At 40.9% G+C, this 26,874-nt stretch overlaps 2 protein-coding genes across 3 annotated transcripts; one reads left to right on the top strand and one right to left on the bottom strand.

The window, feature by feature from the left end:
• Window positions 1-1,644: 1,644 nt before the first annotated feature.
• Window positions 1,645-17,481, bottom strand: asb7 (ankyrin repeat and SOCS box containing 7). The gene is made up of 5 exons (XM_056412022.1): window positions 17,165-17,481; window positions 16,273-16,384; window positions 13,155-13,366; window positions 8,497-9,102; window positions 1,645-5,412 (listed from the first exon to the last, which is right to left on the bottom strand). The coding sequence occupies exons 2-5, from the start codon at window positions 16,308-16,310 to the stop codon at window positions 5,273-5,275; spliced, it is 996 nt and encodes a 331-aa protein (XP_056267997.1). The 5' UTR covers window positions 16,311-16,384; window positions 17,165-17,481; the 3' UTR covers window positions 1,645-5,272.
• Window positions 17,482-19,143: 1,662 nt separating this feature from the next.
• On the top strand, window positions 19,144-26,618 carry lins1 (lines homolog 1). 2 transcript variants are annotated; one of them, XM_056412013.1, is made up of 6 exons: window positions 19,144-19,248; window positions 19,428-19,517; window positions 20,748-20,880; window positions 22,556-23,155; window positions 23,326-23,509; window positions 24,377-26,618. In XM_056412013.1, exons 1-6 carry the CDS (start codon window positions 19,228-19,230, stop codon window positions 25,191-25,193), a joined length of 1,845 nt encoding a protein of 614 aa, XP_056267988.1. In that variant the 5' UTR covers window positions 19,144-19,227; the 3' UTR covers window positions 25,194-26,618. The 2 variants fall into 2 exon arrangements, with proteins under 2 accessions (XP_056267988.1, XP_056267989.1); XM_056412014.1 differs by having other exon boundaries at window positions 19,190-19,248; window positions 19,412-19,517; window positions 23,323-23,509.
• The last annotated feature ends 256 nt before the right edge of the window (window positions 26,619-26,874 follow it).

Raw genomic sequence — 26,874 nt, 5'->3', positions numbered from 1 at the left:
CACCTGCCTCTGATCACCTCGTTAGTCCCTCATTCCCTTCACCTGGTCCTCACGCCCTTCTCACCTGCAGCCCATCCCCTCATTAGTCCCTCACTATTTAGCTCCCTCACTTCCACTTGTCCTCTGCCAGATTGTCTTGTGTGTCATTGCCAAACTCTCCAGTGAATTCCCTGTACTAGTTCTGATCTGCCTGTTACGACCCTGTTTGCCTGTTCACCCGACTTGAGATTTTTGCCTGCCCCTTTTTTGGATTTGTTGCCCTGTTTGACTGACCACCCGGTTTTGACCCTGCCTGAAAGATTAAGTAAACAGCCTCCTCCTGCATTCCTGTGTTTGTCATGCTTTTGGGTTCCAGTACCTGTAACCATTACTAATGTGTACTGTTGCCATGGATCACATGCTGCTATAAACAACCATTTCCCTGTTTGGAATCAATTATGTCCATCCATCTATTGTCTTATTGTTGATAACCAAATGATACCCCAAAAGAGAAATAACCTTTTAGTCCCGTCTCCACCAGATTGGGTGTGAGGCCTGTTTAAAGGCTGTTAATAGCTGTGTGCTAACGGGTTAGCATGTGTCTCTTTATATCATGTGGACATTGTCACTGGTCAGCTTGGACTGTCTGTGTCTTCTCTTGCAACGTCTTTGATATTAAAGAGAACATCAAGCGAATTGAAGAAGCTCGGTGATCTGATGGTTTATAGTAACACAGTTCTGCTTTGCTGCAAACCTTCAGCTCACCACGATGACCGCGTGTGACGGGGATGCAACACAGCAGACCCCTCTGTGTCGCAACGGTCATCAGAGAATGTCCGCTACTACTGTTTGGAATATTAAAAAACCAGTCTGATCATGTTCAATACATCCTGTTGGGAGTTGTGATTTTAAGAGCTGACATCTGGCGCTATAAATCAAAGCGCCGTGTTAGGTATTTACAAAGTAAAGTCATTAACTTCTTACACTGAGGAAGATAAATCCCTTTTAGTACCGTTGTCATAGCAGCGATACCTTTAAAGACAGCAAGCACCACATCGGCCAAGCTCTAACCTGCAGCCCTCCCTGCTGGACACACCTTTACATCTCCAACCATGTATGTTAGGCTGCGTGGACTGGTTATACTGGGACTGAGAGGCTGAGTGGACTGGTTATACTGGGACTGAGAGACTGAGTGGACTGGTTATAGTTGGACAGAGCGGCTGAGTGGACTGGTTATAATGGGACAGAGAGGCTGAGTGGACTGGTACTAGTGGGACAGAGAGACTGAGCGGACTGGTTATAGTGGGACAGTGCGGCTGAGTGGACTGGTTATAGTGGGACTGAGAGACTGAATGGACTGGTTATAGTTGGACAGAGCGGCTGAGTGGACTGGTTATAGTGGGACAGAGAGGTTGAATGTACTGGTTATAATGGGACAGAGAAACTGAGTGGACTGGTTATAATGGGACAGAGAGGCTGAGTGGAGTGGTTATACTGGGACAGAGAGACTGAGTGGACTGGTACTAGTGGGACAGAGCAGCTAAGTGGACTGGTTATAATGGAACATAAAGGCTGAGTGGACTGGTTATAGTGGGAGGCCGATTGTTTAAAACCCAGATTTTGAACTCCAATAATTACACAAATAAAAAGCAAATTAACAAAAGGAAATGTTCATTTGAGTTTATTCATACATTTTCCTTCTGCATAATCTGTACATTCAGTAGTTCATGGTGTGGAAGACTTACAGCCATTTGATAGCCACATAAGACATTCATGAAGTGTTTCCCTGACTATGACGACCAAAGTCTGCCGAGGAACCGATTGGAGAAGGCAGTCGATGTATGACAAACTCATTCACACACAATACAAAACCGTTTCTGCAAAATGGCATCGTATCAAATTCAGAATCGCGTACAGAGAGATGGGAACAATGGAACACGAAACAAGAACCGGGGGGGATAATATTCTGGCACGATAACCACAAGTTTATTTTCTCTCACATCCAGGAATACTGTATTATCAAAATAATCTGTTGAGATGAAAGGGGAGGGGCCTGCATCAATAATGTATCAGCAAAAGAGTAAATTGGTCAAATAGATAATAAATGCCTAATTGAACAAATACTGTCTGGTTTTGTGATCGTTCCATTTCAGCGACCGCCTCTTTCAGAGGAAACCGTCTGCTCGAGTGAATCCTTATCAAAATAAAAGTTTAGTGTTGCGAGCTTTCAAATGGCTGTCAAAGTAGAACACAGAGGTATTCAAAGTATATATTATCTCCCAAATCTGTAGTGATTGACAAAATAAAATCATGTGTAAACTCTTAACGACCACTGGAAAATATAAAATCTTCACCAAAAACATTACCAACCTCCAAGGGCACCGTTAAACACGCATCAACGCAGCATCCAATGGATGAAGGCCCCACGTAAAGTGGTCGATGACGACGGCGATCTTACCGGTCCATCGTACGTCACATTGTGTAATGCAGCCTTTAAACCCATGTGATGTCATATCGGACATTTAAGACTAACTAGTCTCATATCATAATATCGATGGAATATCAATACTTTTCTCCGCCTTAGAGGAAATAGGTGTGTTGTTTGGTGACACAGAGTTAAGGGGCCTTTGGGAACACAGAGGATACCAGAAAGAAAACAGACTGCATTAGGAGGGGCCTTCAAAAAAGGACTGGTCCTGTCAATCTAGACTCACTTTTTTTCTTCGTTTTTTTTTAACCCTCCTGTTACCTTTATATTTTCTGACATATTTTACCCGTGGGGTCAATTTGACCCCAGCAATTAAAACCTCCAGAAAATTATTAGAATTATTATTGTTTTCCAAGTTTAAGTGTGAGGTACTTTATGTTTGTTTGTTGACTACCTAAATAGCCCTTTAAATATATAAAAAAGTTGATATTTCTTATATGTTTGACAGTGAAAAACAGCCTGGGGTCAAATTGACCCGAAAGAACACCGACATTAAACATTGAATGGGGTCAAATTGACCCTAAGGTAACAGGAGGGTTAAAGGAAGATTTTGATGGATGCAGCCCCTGAAAAGGACACATGAGTGTATCTTTGTGGTTGTTCAATGCAACTCCTCTAAATTACACACTCACTATTCATCCTCCTCTTTATAGTGTTGTTGAAATGTATTCAAGTGTTAATCTCAGTTGACCTGCATGTAGCACAGTTTACATGTCAGAAATGTGCACTTTTCTACCAAATGTCTCGCTCCAAAAGCTGCAGGCAAATCTGAATATGAAAATGACACTGACATGTTAATGCAGGGGAGAATTGTTTGAATTAATTTGTGAATACAACATTTTAGAAAAACATACTTTAGGTGCAACACAATGTAACCATGGATTAAAAAACAAAAAAACATGCAGAGACACAGAAAACATTAGTTTTTCCTGGAGCACGGGGGATCATTTAGATCCCAAAACCTATATTTTATTTTGAATTCTTCAAAATTAAAAATTCACAGTATAATCTCCGAAACAGAGTGACCTGCAAGAGATGATGAATTTTAAGAAAGCACCCAACGTTTCTGCCATAAAGATCTAAATGTAGATTCCAAAATGATTCTCATACAACAGAGTTCTTTAACTCACACACACAAAAATTAAAAAAATACTTGAGTCACACACCAAACGGATCACAATACTTTCCAAACTTTAAATACATTAAGAATACCAGAGATCATTGCTTAAATAAATTCTACAAAAATATCTGTTGTACATTTAATATATTTACATTGACTGTAGCTTGTGGCGATTGTGTCAGTGTTATCCAAAACCTTCGTCATCATTCACGATGATCATAAACAACGGCTGCCGGGAGTAAAGGTAGTGCTTCCGGAACAGAGTTCCATCACAGTGCATTTACTCCATTCTCAAAGTCCAACACATAGTGTAGACATGAGTATCAAAAGATTCCAAAATCATTTCCACTGCACGTTATATTCTTGCTCGTTAGTATAAAATACAAATGTATCTGTGCAAGTTTTTCTCCCGTATGAGGAAGAAACCCTTGAGCAATGTTTGAGTAAATCAAACCCTGTGTGTTAGTTTGGACTCGTACACTCTGATTTTGTTGCAGCACACAGTGGCGGTCCCAAAAACTCAACATGTCCTCTCAGCTCACTGTTGAAATTCTAAAAAAGCACTTCAATGAGCGCATTTTGCTGATCTGACATATTGATGTTATGCTGGGCAGGCACTATTTCAGATTAAGCCCAATTTAACTGTCATTTTTAACATTTAGAATTTAAGAGCTGAATATATGCCAGACTCAGATTAAAGCTAGGGTTGGTAATCCTTTTTGTTACGTTTGTTGTAATTATCATGATATCCTCACAGCAATCAATTAATCAAAAGTTGTGACAATAAGTTAGTGTAATAAATCCGTCCGGTCATTTCATTTGACCCCAACTAAATGATGGGATGGGCTACCTGCCGACATCTCCAGCTCCATACTAATGTTCTCCTTCCTGCGTTCTGTTTGAAGCACAATTTCAAAATAAAACGCTGCTTTTTTCTTCCAACATAGCTCGCTGGCTCTGATTGGTCAGCTGTCAACGGGTACAACGCCACGATGCTAAATAAGTTATTCAACACAGTGGAGATGCGGGCAGTGATTTAAAGGTTTGGAACCAGGCTATTTTGGGACTTTTGGGAAGTAATAATTTATTTCTGTTCTTCCTAACAATTTTCCAAAAGGAATGCACATAATAAAGAATAAATAACAATAGGCATTAAATTAAATGGAGAAACAATCAAAGACAAAAACAACCTAAATGTATCTCACAATTGGGCGAGGAAACAGAATCAGGGAGTTTTGTTTAAAAAAAAAGCTATTATCCAAGTAGTTTGACACTTTGCGGATTTGAACCAGAGAAAATTGGTGTTTAGTTTACTATAGCTCGGTGTTTAAAAAAAAGAAGAAGAAAAAAAGAAAAAAAAGACTTGGCAAGTATGCACGTGATGACGAAGATCACAACCAACATGCACATTTTTTACAGTGACAACATACATGGAAATAATGCCAACTGCTATCTTCTTCTTACCACAAAGACCATAACCATTCACATGAGACGGATGCATTTCACTCTTCAGCCGCCGTTCCTAATGTAAAAAGGCTGACGTAGAGAAAAGGAGCAGAGAGAACCGGACGCTAGACCGACCCTGTGGACATTTCTTCCAGACGAGGAGGATCGTGATTGCATAGTCTTTATAAATGATCAACGGGAGTTTTGTTTTAAAGTCTCCTCTTCTATTGTTGTCGCCTTCACACATTGTCAAACTTGTGTTTTAAATAGTCTTTCATAACCTTTGCAATCGGCAGATCCTCCAACAGCTTCAAGCTTTGAAGGCCGATGCAGTGGCGGATCTTTATACGACACAAGTCCTGTAGAGTCCGAGGTTGTCCTGAAAGAGGAACAGAAACAGTTATTACACAAAGGGGTTAACGCCTCGAGTGGGAGCTCGTTACTACAGCCCGACTCATTCGTTGGTGCAATGTCTTTATTACCTTCGCATTGAAAATGCGGAAGGTTATGTTTTGATCGCCGTGTATTTATTTATTTGTATGCGTGTTACTCGCATAACTCAAAAAGTATTAAACCGAATCGCATGAAATTTGGTGGGATGATTGGTTATTATCCGGGGACCATTTGATTCGATTTTGTGATCGATCGGGTCAAAGGTCAAGTTCAAGATCATGAAAAGGTCAAAATCTTATTTTTACCATAGCGCGGTCAATTGTTATCCAATTGGCCTGCAACTAATGCCAAAATGTTCATAATTCAATGCCCAATCTTGTGATATGCGAAGGTATGCGCTCTACCAACATAGTTGGTATTTATGTTGGGAAATCAGCGACAAGAAAAAGAAAAGGAAAAAGGAAAACCAAAGATAAAGATATGTCCATTTTGCATAGTTTGTCAACAGGAGACAACACACTCATCCAGCTCCTTGAAAACATCCCAGCTGATCGGACCATTGACTGAGTGGCACAACCTGACTGTGTGGGTCTTTACGTCTTAATAGAAAATGGCTCATTCAAGTGCTAAATACATGGCTCTTATGATATTAAACCATAATGTGTCCTTTTAGTAAAACGTATAAGGCTGATACAGTCTCATGGCAGTTTAAGGCTGACGGCACCGAAAAGACGTGTGTAGGATTTAAAGATGTCATTTTCTGTGCATTTTTAAAAACGAAATCCAGCAACACAATTTCAATTTACTTCCACCGTAACAGGAAACAACTTAGTTGGGTTTAACAAAACTGCTTGGTTAGGTTTATGAGAAAAAAGATTGTCGTTTGGGTAAAAATAACTACAGAAGTATCATGACTGAAGTTTGCAAGTTAGACGACGGATAAATCAACGCTAACTTCTTGTTTCACACGGGGGACAACGGACAGAAGGCACCTGGGTCAGAGATCAGGTCGGTTTGACCTTTACACTTCCTCATAACGATTACCTGGATAACATTTGACATTGAGTTTGAGCTCACTTTTTTGTGTCACGGCAAAGGCTGTAAATACTTTGACTTTTTTTATTTATTTATAAATTTGCAAAGATTTCCTAAAAAAAAAACGTTCACGTAATCGTTATGGGGTGTTGCGTGTGGAATTTTAAAGGGAACAAACAAATTCAACCCATTTTGAAATAAGGCTGTAACATGACAACAGGTGGGGAAAGTGAAGCGCTGTGAATTCTTTTCCGGATGCACCGTCCATGTCGCAGTATTTGACATGAGAAACGTTGATGTGTGCAGCAGTTGAAAAGGTGCCTGTCATACAGTGTGGGACAAGCCTTTCATGGCATAGGAGTTAATCCAGGAGGCAGAGGTGTAATCAATAACCCACAGATATGTGATCTGGCTGAGGGATTGGAGTCTCTGAAAGGACTTGTCTGAATCAGTGCACAGCTCTTTGATATCTTTGATATCAAAGTGCAGGGGGCAGTGGAGGAATGTAGCCATTGTTCACTCAATCATAACGCTTCAGGTAATGTGCTCTCCAGTTCCTCCACCCTGGGATTGTTCCGAGACTGAACACTAGTCATTATGACCTTGTGCTGGCAAGCAGCCATCGTGAACCCTTTACATTGTTCGCCTTCCTTCCTCCTCACAAGCTCTATCGCTTGTTTGTGCTGAACGTGTCGTCCTGTCCTACATCCCACTCACTTTCGCTGATTTCCTTTAATGGCGAAGGTCTCAGTTGTACTCGTACTGCAAGTCTTAAAGTCTCAATACTAGAGGCGTGTATCAATCTCATGAAACTCATGGTTTGTAGTATATGGTGGTTTTGAGTCAAGGATCAGCTCCAACGAATAAAGGGAGCAAATACGACTTTTAGAGATGCCGGGACTTTTTTTTGCACCGATACCAATTTATACAAATCTGTTTTACCGCGGAACCCGTAGCTTTAGAATAATTCCGTCAGCCAATATATAGTGGAAAGGAGAATATCAACGATTAAGGTGTCATATATATGAATTAAAGTATATGTGTATCATAATGAATGAATAATAGATGTAACAAAGAAGTTTCTTGCGACACTGGCTCCAGACTGCAACTAAAATGTTCGCATGAGTGAGCATTGGTTGTGAGTGTGCTAGTTACTGCTACAAATGGTTGCATAAGGATGATGATGATGATGATGATGGATTAAAACATTCAATGTCGGTGTTCTTTCGGGTCAATTTGACCCCAGGCTGTTTTTCACTGTGTCAAACATATAAGAAATATCAACTTTTTTATATATTTAAAGGGCTATTTAGGTAGTCAACAAACAAACATAAAGTACCTCACACTTAAACTTGGAAAACAATAATAATTCTAATAATTTTCTGGAGGTTTTAATTGCTGGGGTCAAATTGACCCCAAGGGTAAATATGTCAGTAAATATAAAGGTAACAGGAGGGTTAAACATTGAATGGGGTCAAATTGACCCAAAGGTAACAGGAGGGTTAAAAGACTCCGGCGCTCGGAAACACGACCGTGTTCGCCCACAGCGACCGCCAAAATCAACACAGAATGAAAGTTCCGTGAAGTAATTTAAAGCAACAGTAGGCCATTAAATACCACTATTTAAAAACTCTCAACATTGTACTTTGTTAGTATAGCCCTCTATTAAAATCATTTATTTCAGCGCATCTGAGGATAATTTATTTTCTTCCTATTTGAGTTTGTAACCAATTCCAAAAAAATAAGATTTTATTTAATCTATTGGTTGCAGGAAATTACATTATGACTAATTTAAGAATAGGGTTAAAGTCAAACTAACTTAAAGTGTGTGACATCAACCATTTGCTTGTTTAAACTTTCCAATTTGTCGTTTCTTTTCATTTCTGTGGTTCTATCAAGTATATTTAATACCTCTAGGGTTTTAAATGTTGCCGAGATAAAACACATCATCGTTTTTTTGAATTGCAACTGTGTGTGACTATGGAGCGCAGTGGCACATGCTCGTGTGACGGGTCGAGTGTTTGCTGAGACTCACTGGTGGCTTCCTGGAGGAAGTCCAGACACGGCCGGCTGATCCCAGACATGCTCCCAGATACAGCGACCGGTGTCTGGCCCTCGTAGTTCCTGGTGTTGGCGTTGGCCCCGTACGTGTACAGCATCTGGGCGCATAACACATCGTCCCTGAGGGCAGACAGGTGCAGGGGCGTCTGGCCGTCTTCGAGCCGCCCCAGGTTGGTGTCCGCCCCCCGCTGCAGGAACATGCGGCAGTACGAGTGGTTGCCTTTGATGACGGCGTAGCGCAACAGGAAGCCGTTCTGAATGTCGATGTTGGCACTGTGGTCCAGGAGGATCCGTACGCAGCTGGAGCGCTCGCGGATGATGGCCAACTGTAGCGGCGTGGTCCCTTTGTCGCTCAGGGGGTCCACCTCGGCCCTGAACTCGAGGAGGAGGCGCACGAATGAGTCTCGGCCGTAGTGGGCGGCCACGTGCAGCGGCGTCCAGCCGTCGTTGCTTTTTGCGTTGATGATGTCGCTGCGAAACTCGGATTCCAGCATCAGGCGGGCGATGCGCGCTCTGCCGTGCATCGCGGCGTAGTGAAGTGCAGTGAAGCCGCCAATAAAGTCCTTCACTGTTGGGTCAGCTGCACATGGGAGAGTGGAAAAGAGAGGAGAATCAATACAGCAGGAGATGAAATGTGAGGCTCTTAGTGAAACTCTTCATTATTATTATTAGAATACTCTAGATACACTTTTACAACTAAAGGATTGAGACATAGCTAGACATTATTAGTAAGCAACATATTTCCTCAGTGACCAATGGATTTGCATGGCTTTTCCATGACTTTTCCATGACTTTAAACCTAATTTCCATGACCAAACTGAAATCTTGGTGTAAACATTAAAAATATAGAACATTTTGCGGATTGAGAGAGTACGCCGGTTTATATTTTGAGCGTCTTTCTTTAAAAAACATATTAATTATTTCAAACTCGGCGTAAATGAACATGTAATTATAACACATTTCCATGACTTTTCCAAAACTTTTATGATTTAAGTTTTTTCCATGACTTTTCCAGGTTTTCCATGACCGTACGAACCCTGTTAAACATCCAAAAGACAGAACAACATTTTCACACACTCGTGTCAACAGTTGTTTTGCAGGACATTTCATATCACTTTCTTTTTAGAGAAATCTCCTCGAAGGGGAACAGTTTGTCGATGTGCTAACGATGGCAGCTGGAGAGTGGCCAAGACGTCCACACCATCGGGACTTTATTAGGTGATAATGTGTCAGGGTTGAGATTGCAAGAGCCGATTCACTAAGCTTCAACGTTTACTTAAAAGGAAAGTGTGTGAGATTTAGTGGAGTAATCCAACGTTTGAGGGATACGGTGACCCTCAGGTAGGAATTGATATCTTTAGGATTGTATTACTACATGGAGCTACTCTTATCAATACTTTTTTTAGGACTAATTAATTGCTTTAAAAAACAAATAGGATTTTAAAGATTAGAAGTTATTTATAATTTATATATAAATAAATCTGTGTGTAGTTTGAGGAGCTCACAGAAAGCGGTGGAAATGCTCGCTTCAGTGTGATATTAAATTACACCATAAAATAAAAAAATACGATTAAGAAGCACGAGTAAGTTCGGAGCTTATCAATACTTCAATCTTTAATAATCCGAGGCATGTTTAATACCGAGTTTCGGGATCCATTCCTGCGTTTAGGTAATGCAAGGACACACAGATGTCTTTAAGGTGTGAAATATAATTAAAGCTACAGGAAACTTTTATAGAATTGTAACCAAAACAGAGGTTATAGACGTTGGGGTTTCCCAGCTGTAGAAATGCCATCAATAACTCTTTCTTTAACCCTTCTGTTAAGTTTGTTTCTTAGGTACAGCAATGATGTTCCCGGGTCACAGTGAATGTTGAATCATCCAAAACAATTCAATCAGTTTCGAGTGGAATGGAGTTATTCACTCCTTCGTAGAGAGTGAGTTCAATCAGGAGAACTCACTCCTTTTAATGAAAAATACATGTTCAAACTATTTTTTAGGTACATTTGAAAAATCTAGATATAAATTGCAGTAATCATAACATATATTTTCTGCTAAATTTTATTTGCATTTTGTACGTTTTTTTCCTTCATGGGGTGATGTAGATAAATAGAGATGAGACACCTGTGTGATGTTCAGGGTCATATTGACCCGCTCTCTCAAAATCAAGCCAAATATGTCATAAGGATTTGTATTGAAAGTAAACTTTAGTTGTGTTTATTTAGAATGACAATGAAGATACAGCAATTATATTAGAAAAGATGACCAAAGGCCAGTAATTATTTTGGTGCAATAGTATGTAATGTAGGTAGGACTTCTTAGCAACCCTTTTGTATGTTTTGCACCTCCCCAATTAAATATGGGCCGAGTTTTAAAGGTTCCCGTCAAAATAGTATCTGTATTTCTCGCACAGGTGGGGTCGTTAGAAAGAGTGTGCGTGCGTCTGGGATTGTGATGCAATAGAGTGTGTATCACTCAGTCAGTCAGACAGACAATCTATTAGAAATCCTATAGTACATATTTATTAGGAGAGACATGAAAAAAAACTTTACATTAGTGTTTCATGTCCAATAAAAGTGTATTTAGGGGGAAAGTGAGAATATAAGAAATATTGTTTAGTCGGGGAAGTGTGGTTCACTTGGGGTGATGGGCACACAGCAGGATAGAGATGGTTCCCAAAACACACAACCGATTTTTTTGTTTGAAGTTTGAAATGTGTACAACTTCAATATATATATATATGGGGCTGTGAACAGGGGTGTGTGTGTGTGTGTGCGTGTGTGAGAAATGTGGTGAAACATGGTGGGAGGGAGTAAGAAAGATTGTCTCACATTTATAAAGAAAGAAATGGTGTAAACTTGACACTTCTGACCACTTAAAGCCTCCACTTTCACTTCAGGGTCAAATTGAACCGAACATCATCTCTGTAATATAAACCAGGGGGGGGATTACACTCAAAAAGGTAAGCAGCAGAAGTTTTATGCAGAAAAAGTACTCATAGTACATATTATAGTAAATATTTTCTAAGATTTTCAAACTTCGAAAACGGGCAATTTGACCCACAACATAACAGGAGGGCTAATATATGTCCGGTTCACATGCCCATGCTGTGATATTACAATATTGGAGTTATGGTAATTCTAGGTAATATAACTATTACTGATGTTTTGTGCTGGTCTGTTTTAATCGTTATTGTATTGTTACTTGTGCTCAATTCTTTTGCTTTTCTTGTTATGTGAAGTACTTTGTAACATCTGTATTGAAAAGCGCTGCAACCCTTTCATAATGCCCACGTACATCGTGCTTTATAACGATAATTATAACACATTAGATTAGATATAGGCTGTACAATCGCAGCAAAAACACACAAGAATAAAAACAAAACACAAAACATAAAAAACAGAGGTGGACTGGGCAAGGTGCCTCTGGGCTACTGCCTCAATGATCTCCTGTATCTCTCCTTGTGGCTCTGTAATGATCTGGCGCGTCTGGAGAAGAGCTCCTCTGTCCCTGTGGGAGTGAGGTGGAAGGTGGAGGGGGTGAGGGGGTGGACACCAGTTTCTTCAACGACCTCCTCTCCACCTACCTCTCAAATCCTTCCAGGTGCGATTGTTGAGCGATGATTCCCCTTCCAGTTTGTTAAGGCGGCTGGTGGCTGGTGCTCGATGCTGCTGCTGCTCCCCAGTGCCCCAGCAGCAGCACACTGGCGACAACCGACTGTAGAATAACTCCAGCATCTTGCTGCACCTGCAAGAACAGGAAAAAAAGTCAGGAAAGGAAAATTGACTCATCCTTCTTGTGTACAGCGCGTTGAGTTGGCTTCCCAGTCATCAGTCTGTGGTACGGAGACGCCTCCACCATGTCCTCCCCCCATGTCACGTCTCCTCCCAGGACACTCAGTGTAGGGAGCTGTCGCCTTCCTCCTGAAGTCCACCACCATCTCTCTGGTCTTGGCCACGTTCAGCCGCAGGTGGTTCTCATCGGCCCATTTTAAGATGATTTTTTTAGGGCCAGTATTATATAGTATATAATACTTAATCATTGCTGGTCACTCAGTGAACTCTATTATAAATTAATTATAATGACCATAGTTGTAATTATGTAATACACTATAGTTTACAGTTATTATTATGCATTAAAATGTGGATATATGTGATAAAAAGTGTTTTCGTTTGCTTTAGTGAAAATTTAAAACCTAAATGTAAGTATGTTGTATTTTGATTTGTTATGTACATCAAATGCTTTTCATAGTGCCAACTGTACTATAGATCCTAATAAATAGATTTAAAAAATATTCTACATCACATATTTCACCGGTATGACTGTGTGTGTGTGTGTGTATGACTACTGGACTCTGCACTATGTAAAGCGACTTCGGGTGACTTGAGAAGCACGATAAAAAACAAATGATTATTATTATTATTATGTTACTGTCTGAAGACACATGTGTGACGTCATGATATGTATTTTTCTTGAATGGCTTTTCATTCACACAGAGGTGAATGAAAGGAGGCTGTCTCCTCCAGTACGACAGTGACCTCTAGTGTTAAGACCCATCATGACATCATGCTCACCAGGAAGCCAACCTCAACAACGTGACAAAAGAAGAGAAAAAAAGACAACGGCTCTAACCTCCGTGCTCAAGAAAGACTCGAACACATCTCTCCTTTCCTTTGGCGGCAGAGAAGTGAAGTAGCGTCCAGCCGTTGGCGTCGCGGATCTTGGGCGAGTATCCTTGCTCCAGCATCCTCCTGACCGTGCAGACATCCCCCGCTGCCACCGCAGCCTGGATCTGCAGCTCCTCATGAAGCTCAGGGTTCCTTCTGCAGTGATGGTTCAGCATCCTGTCAGAGTTCGGAATGGGAACGTTAATGTGTACTTAACCGAGGAAAGAACCGGGGAGCCCATTCAGTATGTCTCGGGGGAACTGGGTGGGTATGGAAGGTTCTCACCAAGGGTTGGTGACCTCACCTTTGTGCTATGATCATGTTCTCCCATCCAAAATAATATGCATATTTTCACATGGCAGTGCTTTTTAAACTGGAATTAAACATAGTCTAATGGAGGGTTCGTACACATTTCGACCAATGGATTTCCATGACTTTAAACGAAAATGTTGTGTATACATGACAGTGGATTATCCCTGAGCTTCTGTTGCTATGGTCACCGGACTTTTCAGTGAAGGTGCGTTCACTCGCAGCGCGGAAAAAAAGAAATTGCGCCACGAGTATGAGAGGGTATACCTGCTGATATTTTGAGCGTCTTTCTTTTCAAAACATATGAATTATTTCAAACTCAGCGTAAATGAACATGTGAATAGAACATATTTCCATGACTTTTCCAAAACTTTTGTGATTTTTTTTTTTTTTTTAAAGGACTTTCTCCAGGCCTGGAAATAACCATTTTTAGATGCCATGACTTTTCCAGATTTCCCATGACCGTACGAACTCTGACATTGTTCACACTACGTTCGCTCAAAGCCGCAATATGAAATAACATCTTCACACACACTCACTTACTCAACTGTGTTGTGACCTCTTTGGCCTGCTAATGGTGTGAACATTTCACCGAATATGTGAGCGAAAAATTTGAATGTGACAAATCATTTGTGTGCACACATGGGGGAGTGACTCAGAGTTCTGACAACGTGGTTCGCAAAATACACCAAGTGGCCGAGCAGTGTGCCAAACACTCAGGTCGCAGCTGCTCCTTTTGAGTCAGCGTTAAATTCCGTTGGTTAAAATGACGAATATCTCCAATAGCATATCCTCTCAGTGGTCACTAACTCACATTAATACAGAGTCATAACAGGCCAACTCTTTCCTGGTATGACTGCCCTCGGCCAGCCAGCGTCTGTCCTCGGCTCACGATCATGTGTGAGACTATACAACTAATTTAAATTTTAAATTACCCATTTATAATAATTGATTGACATAAAACTGTCAGGCAAAACTCAACAAGCGATACAAAGTTAACACATTTTATGATCAAGGATAATTTGTTTGTGGAGTTGCTTGGCATCACACAAGCTCAGCTGTGATTTAGAATGAGTTCAGAAAAAACTGTTTGGGGAATTTTGAAAAACAGCAAACAATATCAGTAGCTTTTTATTATTTAGTCTAGTGGTACTTTGAATTTTCTCAGATTGTTATATAAAAAAAAGGTAAATCATAGAACATCGCCCTTCAATAAAGACGGTCTCCTAACAATCCACTGCAGTATTAATATTCTGCCAGCTGACATTACAACTGCAAAGGGAATTGGTTTTATGGAACATCTTGTATTGTTTGTACACCAAACAAGCAGGCAGGACAGAGGGAAAATTAATGCTGCACACCTGAGTGGCAACCAGACATTCCTTAAGGCTCTGTTGGAATGTTTTCTACGTGTCTTTTGTGCGTATGTTTGATGGAAGAGCATTCCACGAGGTCGCTGAATTCACAGGAAATGCAGATTTACTCAAATAGCTCGACCTATGTGAGATGACACAATCACCTCTTAAAGCAGATTCTGTATATCTGCCACTTAGAGTGCTATGTTTAATAAAATCACTCAGCGGAGGCGGAGCCATACCGTGTAAAATGTACACATTAACACACATTTGTGAATGTAATGATGTTCTCAAGATATGGTGCTTGATGAGGATATCTCAGTGATGGTGATTTTTTTTTTTAAGAGCTTGTTTATGGAGAATATTAATGGATTTTAATGTTCTGCTGCTGGCTTGTGCCCAGCTGGTTAAGCAGTAAGTCAGATGGGGGATACGCATTGCATTAAAATGACAATTTTGCAGCCTGCATGGTTTAGAATGTTTCTTAGATACACTACCTATCAAAAGTTTTAGAATACTTCAATTTCTCCAGTTGTTATTGAAATGTACAACGTTTAATTTCTCAATGTACTCTGAAATTAAAGCATAGAACAAATAAACAATTGGAGATTCCAAAAAATTAAATCATGGAATTATTTCGTCTTGACAAAATGTAATCTAAATGTTTGACACCTTTTGCAGATATAACAGCCGAACAAACTCGTGGCATTCTTTCTACAATGGAAATCAAATATTGTTCAGAAGTTCTTTTCCAACACTGTTGCAGAAGTTCCCACATATGTGTTGCACTTGTAGGTTGTTTTTACTTGTTCCCTGTAAAAGGCCCTTTTGTATAACTCTGAAATGAGCATTATTTTTCAGTTTTTGGTAACCTAAACATTTTTGTTTCACCTCTGGCAGTTTCCCGCTGACCTTTGTACCATTTCAGGTTATTCACTGGACTTGAACTGCTTACATTTCAATAAAAACTGGTAATTTGTGGGTGTTCTAAAAAATTTGACCGGTTGTGTCTCGAACATTCAAACCGTTGGCATATGTGTTACCTGCTTTTTAAAAAGAGAGATTAGAATCAATACAAATTCCTAAATATTTCAAATCTGACACTACCTGTAGCCTCTCACCAGCATAACATAAACATCTGGCTCCAGTAACACTTTGCAAGGCCTCTTTGTGAAGAACATACAAAGTTTACTAACAGTCTTTTTAACATCCAGGTTGCGGGAATCTGAAAGCCATTTAGTTACACGTGTCATTGTGGACGTGAGCTTTAAGTGCAGCTTGCTCTTCGTCCTTGGCGGGCACATAAATTACTGTATCATCATCATCACACATTTGAATATCACACCCATTTCAATCTTACTTTGTTGAAGTATTTAAACTTATTTAATGAACATTCAAGTAAAGAAAAAACTAATTTACCTTTTGACAAGCTGAAGAGACGGGCTTCTCTTAGTCATATCGGAGCTGCACCTGTAAATATACAGCTGCACTGTGAGGAAGGCTGAGAGGACTCTGTCTTCTTCTGCTGTTCCTGCAACACACACACACACACACACACAAATCATTTCGAGCTGGTCAGAAAAAAGGTGGGAAGCTGGATAGAAACACAGAAATGATATAATAATCATCTTTATTTGATGCATTGTTGAGCCATTACCGTCACCACATATTATGGATTTGGTATGCATACATTATGACGATTACTAATAACAACTACAGCAATATTATCAATAAATGACAGGAATGCCAAATGAGAGGAATGTTGCAAATTCTCAACTTGCCAATACAAAAGAGCTCAGGTTTTAAATGACGTTAACGCCTTATTGAGCACATCTTACTCTCACTCTTCATGTCCCGGTTGTCACATCTCACACGAACGACACCTTTTTAGTTGGTTAGCTTCACCGGTTGATGAAAAAACAGTGGACAATAGGCTTTACTTGCTAAAATAACCAACAATACAAACCACGCACAAGTAAAACAGGACAATAACTATCAGACGCCGACGCAGCCAAACGGGCAGATACAGTCAATTAATTTCACACATTGCAGAATATGTAATAAATGAAAGACTCTGTGACAAAACCTTCGGATTAAGGCTGGTAACAGTTAGCTACCGCTGGCTAGCCAGCAAGCTAACAAACTCACTAACGCTAGCTTGCTAGCTTGTGTTGACTTTTTGTTACGTTAAGCGACTTGCTGCAGTGGGTAACTCCAGATGAAACCCCAATACATCGATATTAAAGTGGACTCCACAAATGTACTGACGAACACAACAGCTTTGATACTATAAAACAAAGACTTAACATACTTGACAGACGCTGAGCCGACGTTTAACTGAGCCAATCAGCTTCCAGACAGGAAGAACTGAAGTTGTGAAAGCTGCATATTTCTGTCGCTTTCAACTCAAATCCATCACTTAACGGCAATAGTGTCTCTTAAAACTTGCCGAAATGTCAGTCGCTTTTAGTGTTGCGCATCATTTCGTTATTGAACAATCCGCTTTAACAACAAAGTCTCTCTGTGAACAGTTTGACCCCAGCAGCAAAAACAATACGATTTCCGGCGGCTCCAATCCTTCAGAATAAAACATGACTATAACACGTACAATTGACATAACTGGAGAACAAAAACTATTACAAAACTAACGAGAACCAAACAATGATTAACATACACACTGTGGAAGATAACATATTCTACTACCCTATGTTAACTGTAGGCTACCGTTTGAAAACTTCTGGTCATATATACACTACCGTTCAAAAGTTTTGGGTCACTTAGAAATGTCCATATTTTTCAAAGAATGAAGACAACATTAAACTAATCAGAAATACACTCTATACATTGTTAATGTGGTCAATGACTATTCTAAGTGTAAACGTCTGGTTTTTAATTAAATATATACATCGTTGTACAGAGGCCCATTTCCATCTCCAGTGTTCTAATAGATTGTGTTTGCTCATCGCCTTAGAAGACTAATGGATGATTAGAAAACCCTTGCGCAATTATGTTAGCGCAGCTGAAAACAGTTATGCTGGTGAGAGAAGCTATAAAACTGGCCTTATTTTGAGTTTGAAGTTTGGAGAACAAAAATAATATTTAAAATAAAACCATTATTTCTAACCTTGTCAACGTCTTAACTATATTTTCTATTCAATATGCAATTCATTTGATAAATAAAAGTGTGATTTTTCATGGAAAATACACAATTGTCTGGGTGACCACAACATTTTGAACGGTAGTATATATATATATATATATATATATATATATATATATATATATATACACCTGTTGAAGAACGTTTACGTCAAAACAAAGGCCACACTTATAGAGTTTAACAGTTCCTCGTTCTTCCACTTTTTATGGACATTGTAAATGAATGTTCAACAGTAAAATTAAAGTTGCTTGTTTATCAAAAGATGTGTGTTATCTCATGTGCTATCTGGTGTGGCAGTAGTGCAGTGGGAAGCTGAGCATGTCTGGATCTAGTGTCCACACAGAGCAAGCACGGACTGCGCTACGATGGGTTGAATGCAGAGGCTGAACTTCTCTGGATGCTGTGCTGTAAAATTGTGTGACAATACAACTTACGAGGCACGGGCACAGACATTTTGGGGGGCAGGTGCTTAAACAGAAAAAGGTTACCCATTGCCAAAAATGTTTTGTGACAGAGTTGACAAAGGGCACTTTTCTCATCCAGGGCATAAGGGCAGGTGCTTGAGCAACAATAGGGGTCTATCTGTGTACGTGCCTGCAACTTACATTAATATATCAAAAGAAGCCACCAATAATATTTATCCGAAGGCTGTACAGAGCTGCTGCTAATACAAGCTGCTAACTTGATCAGTCATGCATGTTTACTGTCATCATTCAACTCGTGCCATGGTCCTCCTTGATATCTAGTCCGCGACAATGAAAACAGCTTTTATTTTGAAGGCTTGTGCGACATACATCCGGTCTTATTACGTTCACTCTGGGTGACTTGATTCCGACTGGCATCCTTGTTATTTGTTGCAACCCTGCTTCCGCGTGTGTCACATGGCCGGTCCACACGGAAGAGGCAGCAGCATCATGGAGCGCGAAGCGAGCAGCAGAGAGCCCCTCGACTCTCTGGCAGATGTGTACAGATGTTTTCAGAGGGGTTCATGCCCCGGCCAAAGTGCTGCGGATGCGGCTCGTCTGATATCTTCCGGGGTGTGTGGACTCGTCCCCGGCGAGGACGGAGCACGCTCTCCATCTGCGAGGAGCGTGGAGCTGAGCTGCCTCGCGTTGACTCTGGTGGAGAAGATCACATCCAGCCTGACGTCTGGGAGCCTGTCTCCTGCGGCTGCGTCGTACTGCGTGGAGGTCCTGGAGGTGTTGTTTCAAGACATGGATCTCATGTCACATCTTGTAAGTCCCCACACTCTGGTCGGGCTGATTTAAAAATTAAAAACGTAAATGCATATTCTTGTCCAACTGAACTGTCTTAGCAGCTTGAGTTCACCCTAAGAAAAGAAGTGTTCCTTTTTTTTTTAGCATAATGTATTTTAACAGCATACGCGTTTTCTGAAAGGACTACTTTTCCACAGATGGACCACTTCCAGACGGAGGACCAGATCATCTCTCATCTAGCTGCAAAGACTGCCTCAACCTGTGTTTGCTATCAGCTCCAGCAGTCTGTGAGTCCTCTGAGCTGCACTGCACTTCACTCTGTTTACTGGGAGACATCTCATCTATAAACCTGAGCAAAACAAACTGCAAAATACTTCTCGTGGCCCTAACTATCGCCAAGAAAACAATCCTCGTGAACTGGAAATCAAGGAATAACACACATATCTCACACTGGAAAAGTTTAATGTAAGAATATATTTCAATGGAACAACTCACCTCATCTATCATTGACAATACAACAGAACACCACAACATCTGGTCATCATTCACTATATTTTTACAAACATGACACCACTCCTCTTATTTATTAGTTAATTCATAAATGCACACGCACACACATATACACATGCATCTGTCTTTCTTTCTTCTTCTCCTTCTAATTATTATTATGTTTGTTTTGTTTGTTTTTTGTTGTTTTTGTTTTTTCTTTCTTTTTTTTTCAGAAATACTTTGACTTTATGATGTTATGTCCATTGTTTTGTCGTCTGCATTGTTTATTGTCCTCTAGGTGTTATGTCTATGTATTGTCTTTTGTCTTAAAATAAAGGGAAAAAAAGAAAAAGGAAAAAAAAAAAAAAAAAATTCAAGGTTGTATTTTCCATTTGCGTCTCGACCAACAGTCCAGACCCATTGGTGATCTAGTGCAGGGCTCTCCGAGTCAACAGTTTAGAAATAACACTATAATAAGAAAGAGAAAATATAAAAGAAAACACAATGCAGAAGGTGGTAACATGTACAAAACATAGGCGCTAGTATCTACAGTTTTGGATACAGTTTTACATTTCTTAAACGCCATGTGTGCTTAGAACAGCTGGCCATTAGTTCCCTTGGTTAGTTTTCTGCTGCTTCATCCGTCCTCATTTCAAAAGATTTTTAGTTCTAGATCCATAACATGCTAAAACAACAAAGAGATGCAAAACAACTGCAAATAGACTCACAACAACTATGAAAATGGGAAAAACAACCACAAAAATGCATACAAAGACGCACACAAATTAACAATAAAAAGAGGCTAAACAACTGTACAGTGTGTTTCCTGCTTTGTGTCTGAAAGCTGCCCGACACATCTGGACAAGAACAGCCCAGGGTGGATTGGGATTACAGGGAAACACAAAAACTACCAACTGGTTCTGAGCTGGTCAGCAGTTATTCGATCAATAATAGCTTCATATAGTATCTGACATATTGCTCTATGTTCCAACATTATATGTGTATAATATATACTTTTTATTTCTCAGGATACAATCAGTCCTGTCTGGCAGCAGAAGTGTGAGCAGGCGTTTTACAGCTCGGCCCTCGGTCCGGAATTAGATGCTTGTCTGTGGTCACTGACTGAAATCCTGAAAAGACTTCTTAAAGGAGCTCATCAAGGTAAAACCAGGTGCTTTTCGTCATTTCACGCTGTCCGTTAATTTAGTGACCGGCAAACTAAACATGTTGGTCACAGCTCATGTTAATGAGCCAGCAGAAGCTCGGATGTCCTCTGCTCAATGTTCCTCTGATTCTGATTCTTTGCTATCTCCCAAAACTAAGACTAGGCTCATGGCATTTGTTGCAGGAAGAGTATTGCAAATGCAGACGTTGAAACTTTTCAATGAAATTCCATTGCGAGCTTAGTTCCATGTTCACTTACTGAGAGCTGATGTTTTTCCCATATGAAGAATATAACATCATTTTAAAAGTGTTACATTAGGTTTGCTACACGTTGGCGAAAAATAAAAAACACAGTAAATGTTTCTGCTATTAATAATAAGTAATTACATTAACCTTCAGAGAATGTGTTCTATAAATTCCTCTGTTTTTAACCATTATTATCCATCCATACCACTTATCCTCATTAGGGTCGCGGGGCGCTGGAGCCGATCCCAGCTGACATTGGGCGAAGGCAGGGGACACCCTGGACAGGCCGCCAGTCCATCTCGGATGGATTTTTAGCCAAACAGTCCAATCCGAAGATATTTAGCTTTCAATGATAAAACAACAGAGAAAAGCAGTAATTGCTTTCCCTAAAGTAGCTGCATAATTGGCATATTTTCATGAATTAATTTAAGGAATACTCCACCCACAAAATGATCATTTGTATAGAACTGTTTGGCCCTGTTTAACCCTGAATTAACAATGGCCAAACTTTATCAAAACGTGCATTTAAAAACGTGCGTGTAGTCGAATCCAAGTCTCATTTATCCAACCGTATGCCCGATACTCCTCAAACACAAACCTGGCGAGCTAGATGGTTTGAAACATTTTGAGAATCCAGCGGTGATCCAATACATGCCTCCTCCTCACTAAAATCATCCGTGGTGAAATTTGTGAGGGACTGTTCATGTGGAAGTGTTACAAATATGCATAGTTGAGTGAATATGCATGTGTTTGTGACAGGGTAGGACATTTACATATTTTGAAGGGGGCCATTTTGACCCCCACTGACTGAAATCCAGGGGCATTTAAAAATAAATTGGAGGCACTTTTTTAAACTTGAAACTCGTCTCGGGGTTACATTTAACCTTTTGTCCAAAAATAATAAATATACTTATTTAGGCTTACAGTATATGAGTATATAATAAAGTATATAATAAAATACACAACAACAACAAATAAATAGCTCCAACAGTATTCCGTTTAAAAGATTAATGGAGGAGCCCGGGTGACTTGTAGTGATCCTTGTGTCCGATCTCTCATTACCTTCGCATTGAAAATGCGGAAGGTTATGTTTTGATCGCCATTTATTTATTTATTTAATTGTATGCGTGTTACTCGCATAACTCAAAAAGTATTTAATCGAATCGCATGAAATTTGGTGGGATGATTGGTTATTATCCGGGGACCATTTGATTAGATTTTGGGATTGATCGAGTCAAAGGTCAAGGTCAAGTTCATGATAAGGTCAAAATCTTCTTTTTACCATAGCGTGGTCAATTTCTATCCAATTGGCATGCAACTAATGCCAAAATGTTCATAATTCAATGCCCAATCTTGTGATATGCGAAGGTATGCGCTCTACCGAGTGCCCGTTCTAGTTTTGAATGCATTCATTTTCACCCAGCAGACTTCTTTGGGAAACTTCTGGCCGCTCTTGACTCCAGCCTGTCGGCTTTATGCTCAACGTTTCTCCCCGGAGAGAGAAAAGAGGGAACACGCTGTGTGGTGGATCTCAGCAGCTGCAGACGCTGGGGAACCGCCTCGTGCCTCCTGCTGGACCTGCTGGAGGTGCTGACCGCGTCCAGTGTGATACGTGGAGGTGTCGTCTGTCTGGAGAGTCAGAGGATAACCCACGTTCGCTCCCCGGCCCTGCTGGCGACGGTCAGCGGCTCGGCACAGTATTTTGTCAAGAAGCGAGCGCTTCTGCTCCTGAAGAGAGCCGTGCTGCAGAAGGCGGGAGAGGACTGGGCTTTAGGAGACGCGCCGCCCGCCGGGCCGAGACACGAGCACTTCCACGCCGACGCTAACGCGCTGGCTCAAAGTGTGCTGACGGCGGTGGCTGCCGATTGGCTGCAGAATGTCGAAGTGGGGTCTGCGTCTTTCTTTGGGGGGACCAGGCGTGTCGAAGGCGAGGACGGCCAGACACCCGACTGTGTGATGCTGAGAGCCGTCAGCCTGCTTCTCCTCAAGTCCCTGGAGCTTCACATCCAATCGGCCGGGGCAACAGGTGAGAATCCACGATGGAAACGCAGCATGGGTTTTATGTGTCGCGTTTAATTTTTTTCTTCTTCAGTAAATTAGAACGATGTTATCAATTATGTTTTGTGAAGCTACATTTTACGTGGTCCAGTGTCTTGTTGGTGCTCCCAAATCCGTCACTGTGTCCCGTCACAGCAGGAGTGGGCGGTGCCACAGAGGTCTACGGGTATCTGCACCGTCTGTGGGGCTTCCTGAGGCGGTGCGGTGTCCAGCTGACGGAGGTCAGTCACCGCTGCTGCTGGGTCAGCCTGCTGTTTGGCGACCAGGACGACGACATGATGGAGGCAGCCAAAGCTTTGTTTTCCATCTTCATGCAGCACAGGTACAACGGTAACATTTGTGTAATTCATGTTCATCAACATGACAGGAAAATGAATTGCGGGAGAAAAAATGGTTTGGCTGATTACTTTTATTAATGGGACCACGTGACTGTATGATTTGAAGGTGGAGCAAAAAAAAGAGGCAGTCACTCACATGTAACTGATGTGAAAGGTAGATGGAGCATATGTTCAGAGGATGGAGGGGGAATGGGACCTTACCTTAAAGTGTTAAAACAAGATCTTTGAACTTGGATATTATTTTCCCACGTTGTTCTGTTTTAGTTGGGCCGGTTTTATATGGGGTTCACTGTAATGTGTTATTATAAGTGCACCTTCCCTCAATACTGGAACAGTTTCAGAAATGACTGTCCCTAGCAGTCACTGAGAAACAAAAACATTGGAAACTAGAACGGGCACTCGGTAGAGCGCATACCTTCGCATATCACAAGATTGGGCATTGAATTATGAACATGTTGGCATTAGTTGCATGCCAATTGGATAGAAATTGACCGTGCTATGGTAAAAAGAAGATTTTGACCTTTTCATGACTTTGACCCGATCGATCCCAAAATCTAATCAAATGGTCCCCGGATAATAACCAATCATCCCACCAAATTTCATGCGATTCGGTTTAATACTTTTTGAGTTATGCGAGTAACACGCATACAAATAAATAAATAAATACACGGCGATCAAAACATAACCTTCCACATTTTCAATGCGAAGGTAAATATAATCCAGGTTGAAAAAAACCCCAAGTGAACCTTTAACACCTGCAATCAATCAGAGAAGAGGAAGAGTCCGAAAGAGAGCGCCAGGTATGGTGTTCTCAACAGGCGTCTAACCGGACTGCTTGTCCCCGCCTGCAGACGGTGTTCCGGCTTGGATGACTCTGCCGTGTTGGAGGCGGCGTGTTCCTCTGGCTGTAACCCTCACTGCCACTTCCTGCTGCTGCTTCAGAGCATCTCCTTCGATCACAGCATCCTCCTCGACTTCCTGATCTCCACCGAAACCTGCTTTCTAGAGTACTTTGTGCGGTACCTCAAGTACCTCAGAGCTGACTGGCGGGGCTTCGCCGCAGCATGCGGAAGAATCGGCTTGCCAGGCGGTCATCGGTCAGCACAGCAGTCACTAACCGGTGGTGACGCGTTGAAGGTGACCTGTACAGGCGAGCCCGATGGAGTCGAAGTCGGCTCCCGTGTCCAGCTCACAGGTGTTATTCCCCCGGTGGGAACCATCCGTCCGGCTGCTGGGTTTCACCTCGTCGACTACGATAGCTCTGACCAGTCTGATCCAGAGAGCATGGAGGTTTCTCCGGAGGAACCAGGACCGTCTGTATGTGAGACGAGTAGATTTTGTGCCTTGGATGTGAAACAAAAGATGAGTGGATCACCGATGTCCATCGGGCAGCGACAATACGAGTCGTCGGCCTCTAAACCTTTGGCCACACGGGAAAGAAGACGGGAAGGGTCTTCACCGTCTTCATGTCCAACCATGTCGGGACGGCCGCCCTGTAAAACATTAGCCAGAGCAGTGCTCTGTGTGTCAGAGCTCCGAGAGGTGGTGGCGAGGCTGCAGACGAAGAAGCTCTTTCCATACAACCCTTCCTCGCTCTTAAAGCTCCTCGCACAAGTAGAGAACTGTTCCAAGCAATCACATCTGGTACTTTTCAAGAAAGATATATGACAATTATGCTTTGGTCCAGTGTCTGTTAGTTAATTCACTCAGGTCCGAAATACACACATGCTCAAACTGGACCCATACACGTGCATTCATGTTTGTACTGTCGGAATAAAAGGAGACTCGATAAAAACCTAGAAGAGCGCCGGCCAATGTGCTTGTTTTGTATCAAATACTGTTTCCCTGTCAATATTTTATATATATAAAAATATATACACTACCGTTCAAAAGTTTGGGGTCACTTAGAAATGTCTTTATTTTTCAAAGAAAAGCACTGTTATTTCAATAAAGATAACATTAATCAACAATACACACTCTACATTGTTAATGTGGTAAATGACTATTCAAGGTGGAAACGTCTGGTTTCTAATGAAATATCTCCATAGGTGTATAGAGGCCCATTTCCATCAACTATCACTCCAGTGTTCTCATGGTACATTGTGTTTGCTAATCGCCTTAGAAGACTAATGTCTGATTAGAAAACCCTTGTGCAATTATGTTAGCACAGCTGAAAACAGTTATGCTGGTGATATAAGCTATACAACTGGCCTTCCTTTGAGCTTGAAGTTTGTAGAACAAAATTAATACTTCAAATATTAATTATTATTTCTAACCTTGTCAATGTCTTCACTATATGTTCTATAAAATGTTCAATTCATTTGATAAATAAGTGAGTTTTCATGGAAGACACAAAATTGTCTGGATGACCCCAAACTTTTGAACGGTCGTGTACACAACCGTTCAAAAGTTTGGGATCACTTAGAAATGACTTTATTTTTCAAAGAAAAGCACTGTTTTTTCAATAAAGATAACATTAAATTAATCAGAAATACACACGATACATTGTTAATGTGGTAAATGACTATTCTAGGTGGAAACGTCTGGTTTCTAATGAAATATCTCCATAGGTGTATAGAGGCCCATTTCCATCAACTATCACTCCAGTGTTCTAATGGTACATTGTGTTTGCTAATCGCCTGAGAAGACTAATGTCTGATTAGAAAACCCGTGCAATTATGTTAGCACAGCTGAAAACAGTTATGCTGGTGATATAAGCTATACAACTGGCCTTCCTTTGAGCTTGAAGTTTGTAGAACAAAATTAATACTTCAAATATTAATCATTATTTCTAACCTTGTCAATGTCTTGACTATATTTTCTATTCATTTGATAAATAAAAGTGTGATTTTTCATGGAAGACACGAAATTGTCTGGGTGATCCCAAACTTTTGAACGGTAGTGTATATATATATATATATATATATATATTTACTGCAATTCCTTATCAGGCTGCTCTAATAAGTCCCTTAAGTCCCTCCAGCTAATCCAGAATGAAAAGAGACATTGCTACATCGTTTTTAAAATATATTTTTGTTGGTGCTTTTTGCACCACAAGCTGAGTGACATCGTATTGTCCTTATAAGCTGGAGTTTGAATATGAATGAATAGAGTGCCACTTTAACTCCGCCCCAGGTACGAGGAGGAAGACGCATGGACGGAGTTTGCCAAGTTATCGTGTGACCTTCGGTCATGTGGTCAACAGTCTGTTAAACCTGCATGTAGAACTTCTAGTTCTACTTGTAAGAACACAGTCATTATGCTCCAGCAGTGCTGCTCAATCGTCTAATAACATCACTACTGTGTCACCATGTGAGAGCAGTAGAAACAGATGGTTGATGGCTTACAT

This window comes from Pseudoliparis swirei, chromosome 4, assembly GCF_029220125.1.
Source record: "Pseudoliparis swirei isolate HS2019 ecotype Mariana Trench chromosome 4, NWPU_hadal_v1, whole genome shotgun sequence".
NCBI lineage: Eukaryota > Metazoa > Chordata > Actinopteri > Perciformes > Liparidae > Pseudoliparis > Pseudoliparis swirei.
The sequence above is the reverse complement of the archived record's forward strand: the minus strand, read 5'-3'. Positions and strand labels throughout refer to the sequence as shown.